The sequence below is a fragment of the Anneissia japonica genome, unplaced genomic scaffold (assembly GCF_011630105.1).
Source record: "Anneissia japonica isolate Jap-2015-1 unplaced genomic scaffold, ASM1163010v1 scaffold2003_len1103335_cov173, whole genome shotgun sequence".
NCBI lineage: Eukaryota > Metazoa > Echinodermata > Crinoidea > Comatulida > Comatulidae > Anneissia > Anneissia japonica.
Genome location: NW_022758706.1, coordinates 414428 through 424528, shown reverse-complemented (window position 1 = coordinate 424528; position 10101 = coordinate 414428). Strand labels below are relative to the sequence as shown.

The 10101-nt window shown below is 35.4% G+C and overlaps 1 protein-coding gene across 8 annotated transcripts in view; it reads right to left on the bottom strand.

Annotated features, from left to right (window-relative positions):
• Positions 1-6: 6 nt before the first annotated feature.
• The window catches only part of LOC117125411, a 14919-nt gene continuing 4824 nt past the window's right edge, over positions 7-10101 (bottom strand). Inside the window, exons 1-3 of one of the 8 annotated variants that reach the window (XM_033271929.1) lie at positions 9245-9626; positions 8504-8616; positions 7-2511 (exon numbers count right to left, since the gene is read on the bottom strand). In XM_033271929.1, coding sequence (XP_033127820.1) covers positions 1730-2511; positions 8504-8522 — 801 coding nt within the window. In that variant the 5' untranslated portion in view covers positions 8523-8616; positions 9245-9626 and the 3' untranslated portion in view covers positions 7-1729. Of the gene's footprint in view, positions 2512-3444; positions 3587-8503; positions 8618-9031; positions 9166-9228; positions 9627-10101 lie in introns of those variants that run through there. The other 7 variants (XM_033271932.1, XM_033271934.1, XM_033271927.1 and 4 more) reach the window with 7 other exon arrangements.

The following is a 10101-nucleotide window of genomic DNA, read 5'->3' as shown; positions in this document are numbered from 1 at the left end:
AGATCATTCAACACAATAAATGCCATGTTTAATATGGATATAGATCGATTTTTTTTTTTGGTTGTCCCTTTCTTTACTGTATTTTATTTTAATGTATTTTCTGTCTATTTTATTGTTGATTACAGTAATTGATGAATCAGTGAATAAATGACTGCGATAGTAAAAAAAATACGAACAAATAAGGTAGACTGGTTACAGAAAGACTGTCTTAATGACGGGCTCATGATGTGTAAATTTAATGCATTCGTATTATATTTTATTATATTTTCTTTAAAAGAGAAACTTTTTACAGCCAGCATCAATTCAATCCGCAGATATCAAGGAAAGCAAATATCAACATTAAGTATAAATATATAGACATGCTGTTTTTAAATAAATACTAAAGCAAAAGAGTCGGATCCTGGGGCATAGGGATAGAGCCCCTCCCCAAAAAGAGCTAAAAAGAAGAAAGAAAGGAATAGTGGAAGAGAGAAGAGAGAAAATGGTATTCAAAGCGCAGCATGATACCTCTATAAAAGTTGTAATTTTTGCACTCTTATTGATTATTTTGAATTGACTAAACCACGCTAGAGCAGGGAAACTGGGGAGCTTGCCCGTCCTTGAGTAGGTAACAAAATATTTATTAGGATTTGTTGAGCAACCTAAACTGTATGGTGTTTGCACTAAAGGGACATTTACAGTGAGGTAACGGCGAGTCAGGGGGCCCGGGGGTGAGAATGAATTGGGGGCTCCTGTAATGTATATAAGTTGAGTAGTTTTGCCCACGAATTAGGCGAAGAGGATATGTTTTTGTGGCGCAAAATTTCCTCTCTCAAAAGAATAAAACGAGTAAAGAGAGACTGCATTAAGCAATACTATATTTAATGATATGGGGCCTGTTGTGCGACTATTCTGCTATTTAACTACGGAATCAACTTGATCGTTTACAAATTGAAAATTTAGTCTTGTTGATCTGTAAATCATACTTACGCATCGGTATTTAGCATTCACCGTTACATTCACTTAGAAAACAAATATGAATATAAAACTTGTTATTTTCTGTAAAGAAGATTAAAAAGTAATCTTAAATCTCATTACCCAGCAATCCATCGTTAAGCCAATACTTGAGCATTGAAGTTGTCATAAGGTGCAATCTAACAACCGGCTCTACCTCATGAGCCCAATTGGTCAAGATTTACATACCCTGCACCCCCAAATAGTAATCCTGGACAATGCCGTAACCAAAATTTTCAAACAGTGCGGTACAATATCAGGGTGGACCCACTTTACGCATAAGTTCAAATAATGTGGACCCATTTTTTAAAAAAATTTGACCCATTTTACGCAAAAATATGAAAAATCTGGACCTATATTCCTAAAATTGAATTTAAATATGAGAAATCTGAACCCATTTTTCAAAAAGTGGACCCATTTTATGTATGAAATTGCATAATTTAGACCCATTTTTCAAAATTTGGACCAATTTTTTGTGGGGGTTTATTGCTACTAGAAACTGGACTGTAAGCACACAGGCGTTACGCCATTGGTCAAAGCTCCTCCGGGGCACCTTTGATTTGGGGGCCTGTCGCTGCGCCCCTGAGAGCTCACGGGCATTAAGCCACTGGAACTTACATCGATTAAATTCGCTACCTTAACAATAATGACCAGTTCTCAGTAATTTAAACTTTCTATATTGTTTGATCAAAATTTCTCTCTCTTCCAACAACTTTTAAAAATTTTCATTTTTTTCTCACTCATTCACACTCATTCCGCGTTTCCTTCCTTTGCGAACTTTTTTATTTTGTTTACGTCTGCTGCTTGCGCATGAGTTAATGGAATCTGGTTCTGACATTGCCCTCGGCAGACGTACACCACTCGAGTGATGTTTCGATTGGTCAATAGTAATATCTCCAGGGAGAGGCGTGACATCGTCTTTATACAGAACTTTTCCAATGGCGGGAAAGCGAATGGAAGTCAAATGTTTGTCTTCTCTTCTGTAAGTAGGTCTATTTGTTTGTTTGTATTTACTATGTTCTTGGGTCACATGTTTCAATGGTTTCAACATTGGCATTTTCGATTTTGAGTCATTTTCAATCTCTTTCGAATTTGGTAGTTTCTGTTTCAATTCAATACCAGTGACATTTAGAGCCCTCGGGGATACTCTGGGTGATACTATTCTCTTCCGCTTACTTTTTCTGTCGGTTAGCAATTCATTGATTACCTTATCGTCCTCACATGTGTATTTCTGATATTCTTTCCTATGATCTTCAATTGCAATAAGTGAATTCTGAACTTCTATCCTTTGTCGATTTAATATCGTCTCTGTCACGGCTCGCTCTCCGTCAATTCGTTTGATTAATAAATCAAGGCGCGCCTTTTCAACATCATTGAGAACTGATGTCCTGTTGGTTGTCCGTCTCCGTTGCTTGATAATTGCGTCGAATTTAGCGTTGGTAGCGGATTCGGAAATACCCACATCAACCCGGCTCTCACCAGACAGAGAGCATGCTCTTAGAGGATCCAAGTAACTTCCTGAAAATGAATAACGTAACGATAATTATTCCAAAAAAATATAATAAAAGTAATAAAAATAACAAAATTATTATTATTATTATTATTATTATTAATAATAATAATAAGAATAATAATATTGTAATTATTAATAATATTAACAAAAAGATAAAGATAATGATAATGGTATAATAATATAGGCATGATCATTGTCGATGATGATGATGACGACGACGATATATATATTAATAATGACGATAACGCTTATGAAGAATATGATAATAGGCCTACAGGCCTATACTTAATATCTATCACTTTCAATCCAACTTTAACACGCAAGTCTTTGTTATCTGAGTGACTGTCAACCCCAAATTTACTGTGGATTTATACTGCATTACTGTAACTCATCGTTGCCATTGTTAAAATCAGCGTATCCAAAAGAGTGGGTCAATTTACCACCCTTTCCTTCCACCACCAGGCAAGGTATGGTCACGAAAGAAGTTATTCTATGCCATGCACTCATTGTGGCGAACTGCTTGTGAGTTTCTAGATATCATCCGTTTTCCATACAGCACTGCTAAGGAAGTAAGGATACGAAAAGGACTAGTATTTAGGCCTATGTGACAAGCAGTAGGGGAAGGGGAATGCAACAATCCCTCTGATTTTGAGAAGAGTACTACAATGGAATGACGTCCGTGCCATAAAGTAAACTATAAGGTTGTGTAGACGTCTATCATCTCTGGTATCCTTAAGCAATTATAGCCAGGTTTTGAATACACACATAGAAGCCGAAGGAGCTATTATTTCCTGAAAAAAACTGCCTAAAGCCTACAGGAGGTCATAACTGAATAGAGTAATATAGGCCTCTTATGATCAAAAGCTTCTAGCGACCCCAGATTAAGATAATATGTAGGTATAGGACGGTGTAAATATGGCAGATAATAATTACAATACCTGAGGATGATCTAGCATCAGTCACGGAATTTCTCTTTCTCATTTCTCGTAGATCTAGTGTTGTACGTCAAATTGGTATAGTATATATTAGCCTATTGGAAAACGCCCTTGTTTAGTTAATACTATATTTCAGATCTACCAGGGGTTTTTATTTTCTGCAATTAAGCCCGCTATTAGTGATAAGTACCGTAACTTGTGAACTTTACTTGTGTAAAGAAATACGTTGTAAGCAAATAAAATCTGTCTTGTCAGTTTTCATATGGAGATTAGACCTAGAGATATTACGATACAGAGTCCAAATTTGAAATGTTATTCCGCACATAGAGAAATATTGTGTTTATTTTGTATTAAAACTTTTTGATATGATGACTCTAAAATCAATCCATACTACCTCGGAGACCCATTCTCCATCCACATTATAACTTTGTTCAAGAATCTCCCTCTTGGAAATCGGATTACACTGTTAAAATTACGAAGAATTAAATCAGTCACTAAACAAGTCGTGGAAGAGATTAGGGTGTTAAAAATATGAACTAATTAGAAAACTGACATCATTCTCAGTTGTCAACTGGTTTTACGTGTATTATATATGTACAACTCATATCTATTTATTCCTAAAATACATTATCTGACTGCAAGTTTAGATTATAGCACATGGTCTTTGGATGTGACGATTAAGCCGATGGTCCTGTGTGATATGTGGTTTTAGATGTACTAGTTTTTTAATCATGTATGTCATTGTATTCTAAATGTTAACGTCTAAATAATTATATGATATGATATCAGTGGTGGATTTAGGAATTAGAAATAGAGGTTCCGATACCATGGTTGGGGCTGTGGTAAGAAAATGTATGACTATGGCACTTGTATGGCACTGACAGATGTAAAATTTGAACATAAATTTCTTTGTATCTACATTTTTTTTTACTTAGGGGCCCGGGTCGAGTGGTCACCCTTTAATCCATCACTGGATATAATATGTTCTACACTCGATGTCAGAGACACATTATCTGTTATGCATAAACAAATCTCTTATGGTTCAGTGTGCTAGATCGAATACCCTATTGGAGGGGCCATTAAGGGGCCCCTGTGCCGGGGCCCTGCGGACCGCCGCAAGAGCGCGTGTTACTGCCCAATCATCACCAGAGCTGAAGGACCCCACTGAAAATAAATCTTCGGACTTTCGTGAGTTGTCGTTAGTGTGTTTCTCAGAGAAGAAATCCATTTTAATCCAATAATGCCTGGCTTAACTTATAAAGCTTTAAATAGTTTGATAATTAGTTAAATCAAAATGATTAAAATAGCGTCATTAAATATTGTTTTTATTACTCCATTAGGAAAAGCTCGTGAAATTTTGTAGTTAAACATTTACATCTTTCAATGATTCGAATCCTGCATAGATAGTTTAATACAATATGTGATAAACTTGAGAATAGCTAATAACAGCTTCAAGGTCGAAACAGCTAAAAGCGGACATAAAGAAAGTAGTTACGATTGATGTACGTCTTTAGCAAAAGCTGTTTAGGCCTAATTGAATTTCGCACTTCAAAAACCGATTATTTCCGATAACCTTTTAAATTATACTTTAATAGTGAAATACATTAATATTTAAGTGTTGTGACAGAGCTAATCACAACAGAAATACGGAACATTTTAATGACATATCGGAGTAAGTGCGAGTACGACCTGGTGTAGGCGTGGGATAGATAAAAAGAAAAAAATAGGTAATCCACAGTAATGAAAATAACAATAAGGGAATAATCCTCATCGTTTGAAAGAAAATCGATTAGGAAGATTTGTGCAGCACCAGATATGAATTGGATTGGATTCCTTCGGTATACATCTAGGGTATTCCACGAAGCCTGAAGACTTATTCCCAGTGGGTGCTTCTGGTGGTTTAATGGGCAATGCACCAGGAGACATTTGCTCTTTTTAAGAGTGCATGCGTCTTCAACGTCCACATGAGTTATATTTTCTCCGTGATTGAACATAGAACCCACGACATCAATATAGCCTATGTTTCGAATTGCGATATTATAACTTGTATTTCAGTCTAGCTGAAACACAAGAAGAGTAGTAATGGAATTGAAATATGAATAAGAAAATAGAACATCTTATTTTTGTATTGAATCAAACATTACGTGCACACAGGAAAAACAATTTTGCTTCGTGCTGTCTGAAAGTTTTACGCTTAACACAAGACCTAAAAAAATAAACACTTGATCTAAATAGAAAACCAACGTAAATCGATTACCCGACATATCAACACGTACAAGTTAAACCTTGTAATTGCTTTCTGCACCATTCCCACCATTTTAATCTCCCATTGGTACATTAACACATGAAGTTCTTTTGGCGATAATCTAGATATTAACATTCTAAAAGCTTAGTTGCGATTGTGAGTTTCCTCACGATTGATCGTCAACTATAATACTTTTTTTTTCTGAATGTATCATCTCTATATGATGCCATGTAATTAATATTGTGAAAGTAATCATAGCCCTTTGTAATTTTCCGGTACATTTAGAAAGATTGATTGTGATAGCAAGTAGGCCTAAACCTCATTCCAATCGCGTTGAACTGTTTACATTACGATCACATGTCTCAGCAGTAGAATGCTGAGACATGTGAATTATAAGCCGAACTTATAGATATAGTTTATATATTTAATTATTATTTGAAGTGCCGTTCTGATGATATTGACGTCAGTCTTGAACGCTTTGTTCAGACTTTGTTGCGGTGCGGGATGCTGGTTGAAAAGTTTGGTGCAAATGCTGATTATTGTGTGTTTCTAGGAGACCTTTTAAGCATAGCGCACACGGACGGACCGTTACGCTAAGCCGACAACATAAGAAAGGAAAAGGAAAGAAAAGATAAGGTAACATAGGAAAGGAAAAGGAAAGAAATGATAAGGAAACATAAGAAAGGAAAAAGAAAGGAACATGGGATTGGGAAATACATGCAAGTGTTGTTTGGGAGTAAAGAAAAGAAATGACAAGCCAAACACATAACAAAATGTAAACAATGAAATAGTTGAATTGATAGGAAAATCTAAAATAAAATGGATAAAGAATAAAGAAAATGGAATGTGGAGGTAATTGAGATAAAAACTTGGTTGACATTTAGATAATTAAGCATTAATAATTATTATATAAATAAAATTAATAAAAAAATTAAATAAATAAAGCATAAAATTAACCTGTTTTTTGTTTTGATTGCAAAAGATTTTCGCTCACTATTTTAATCATCTTTTCTTTTAATTCTGTTCCGGCTTTTGCTTTTAATGTAAAATGCATAGAGGTTTATAGCATTCTGCGCTATATAAAAATAAATTTATTATTATTATTATTATTATTATTATTATTATTATTATTATTATTATTATTATTATTATTATTATTATTATTATTAATATTACTATTATTATTATTATTATTATTATTATTATTATTATTATTATTATTATTATCGTAAGAGAGTATAATACATACTCCAAGTATCGAAATGCACGCCATCGTGTCGGGATTCAATATTTCGACATTAATTATTATGTCATCATCAGGAATGGAAAATTATCCATATTAGGAAGCTTATATGTGTTTGACCAATCAAAACATTACCCCTAGTAGGTGACATTATCGTAAGCGTAAACGTAAACATACATGCACGTACCGTACGTTTTGTCGTACATTTTGTGGGACAATTTGTAATACAAGCGCTTGTTCCTGACCCTGCCCTAATCAATTGCCCTAATCAATTGCTGCATTTGATTACACCGGAAAAGTTCATTAAGTATTTACATTTTTATTTTTTTTTTTGGGTGTGGGGGAAGGGGGGTTGTGCAGTGTTATGTTTAATTAAACAGTCAATACTACAGTGTTTACGTTTTGGTGTGATGCAGCATGGACTAATGTAATTTCATGTTTCTTATATATTTTCATGCTAGTGTTGTGTAGTGTGGTTATGTTTAATTAAAACTTTAGCAGGGGTGGATCCAGAATTTTTCAAACGTGGGGGCACAACAGGTTCAGAATAGATAAGTGAGAAGCACATAGCATTATTATGCATTGAAATTTTTAAAATTTAGAGGCAAAACCGGGGGATCCGCCCCTGTTTACCTGCTTTGAAATTGGATGTGACTGCTTCTCTCTCTGAGTGCCTTTGTGAACCTAGCTTGTAAGCTTGTTTGAAATACTTGCAAGCAGCGCTGAAATCTCCCATTTGTAGGTACATCTATAAAGTAACAATCAAACAAAAATTTATTATTTATTTATTTGAAAAGCAACAAGATAGTATAATACATACTCCAAGTATCGAAATGCACGCCATCGTGTCGGGATTGAATATTTCGACATTAATTATTATGTCATCATCAGGAATGGAAAATTATCCATATTAGCAAGCTTATATGCACAAGTACCAAAAGTGTTTGACCAATCAAAACATTACCCCTAGTAGGTGACATTATCGTAAGCGTAAACGTAAACATACATGCACGTACCGTACGTTTTGTCGTACGTTTTGTGGGACAATTTGTAATACAGGCGCTTGTTCCTGACCCTGCCCTAATCAATTGCTGCATTTGATTACACCGGAAAAGTTCATTAAGTATTTACATTTTTATGTATTCTTCAGATATTATATGTACCAGAATGAAGGAATAGCCCGTCCGCTCTATCAGACATGCGACTAATACAACGATCACAAATCAACAGTCATGGATGTATTTTAATTTGAGAAATAACCACTGGAACGCAACAGAGTCGATTGCTGATTATTACCAGGAGAGGATCCAGAGATGTCCAAAAGTGGGGGGGGGGGCGAAAGGGGGACCGAAAGTTGGACCGATCGAAATAACACTGTCTTAGGGGGTCCGGGGGCCTGCCCCCGCGAAATTATTGTGTTCTAGACACCCGAAAATAACATTTGAGGCTTTCTGGGCTATCATCTTTTTCTTTTTTCCGCCCCCACCTCCCACCCTAAATCCGCCCCTAATTACTATTATTATTACTGATTCTTACTAATATTAACATTCATGCGCTAAGTGGCCGCGTCTTACCTGTGTCTCCTCTGAACATTTTCACTTAGGTGTTGGGTCACCAGGGTTGGTTTCACCGAATGGTTGTGTTTTCACGGAGGGGTTGGGTCAGTAGGTGGTCAATTCCATCTTTCCTGTAATGTATGAATTTACAAGATTACTGAAAACAAATCATTCAAAAAGGAAAGAAGGTTTTCATAAATATAATAAATAATAATTATTAATAGCAATAATAATGATACTAATTATTAGACTTTTAGCGTTATAGTAACATATTAACTCTTAAAATTATGGTACAGTAAGTAAAACCGCAATAGCAAACATGAACATTATTGAAAACAAGGCAGGCCGTCAAAGAGAGGTTTTCAAGACGGATTAAATGAATCTTGAACATGAATGAACCATGGACCTATTAATAGGTCCATGAATGGACAGTCCAGCGGGAAAGGAAAAGACGTGAGTCGTGTTGACTTGACATTCGAAAACGGTAAAACATTATGGCAGAGAACTTAACAGAGAACTACAAAATAAGTGAAAATTGATACAAACTTCACGCAACATCCACAAATAACTATGCGCACATAAGCACTGACATGTCTATGACAAAATATGCCTGGACCTATCGTGGGTAAGTCCTTGACGACACACCGTTGTCCGAACCACCTTCCTTCAACAGAATGCCGATTTCGTCTGCAACGTGACGTTCCATACAATACAAAATTTCAGGACACACGTAGTAGACCTACCTGTGCAACATCTTACCAGTTACCTGACATTGTTTACCTCCATAATAATATGATACAGTGAGTTTTAATTAAAGTCAAATGGTGTGCTTGCATCCGATACGATGTGATTATACCGTTTGACTTCTGGTGTCGACAAATCGATCTGTTGTTTCGATTCTATTGGGTGTATTCAGAGGGGAATGTCTCCAAGGTTAATTGAAGGAATAAGTTACACAACAATATACCATGAATACATTGAAAGAAACACGATTGATGATCAAGTTCGAACACAAAGAAAGAATTACCGCCTCCTTGGTTTAAAACAATCGGCCAATTAAAAGGTTTAGACTAGTTGAATGTTAATTATGTTTCGTCGTCAGGTAACTTTTTATGTTCACTGCGCTGGGGTCAAAAGGATAATGTATAGGCCTATTGTATTTACTTTATCGATTTGTATTAGTAAGCTTATCCTTTCTGTTATTAGTATAGTACCGTACATCTAAGTTGGGACAATTTCAGATAATTAATACCATGATTACAGACGTTGGCACAATGGCAACGTCATTGATATTGGTAAATAGGCCCCCTACAGATTTTAGAAACGGAGTGCATACTGATAGGCGCGTTATTGTTATTATGATTTATAGATTTAAAAAATGTAATTGGTTATTTTGTTCATTTTTTTAAAGATGGAAACCGTCTGTGCTAAGCTGAAAACCTTCCATTGTTTGCGCTCAGTACGTTTACGTTGTGGTTTTGTGGGATCTTGGCAACAATATCCAAAAAACGGGGCTTAGCGAAACGGTCCACTGAATTTATGGGAGGTTTTCATATTTTATGAGAGTCAGATTAACCATTATTTTGAAGAGGTACCGGTACAGTTCAGAAAAATAT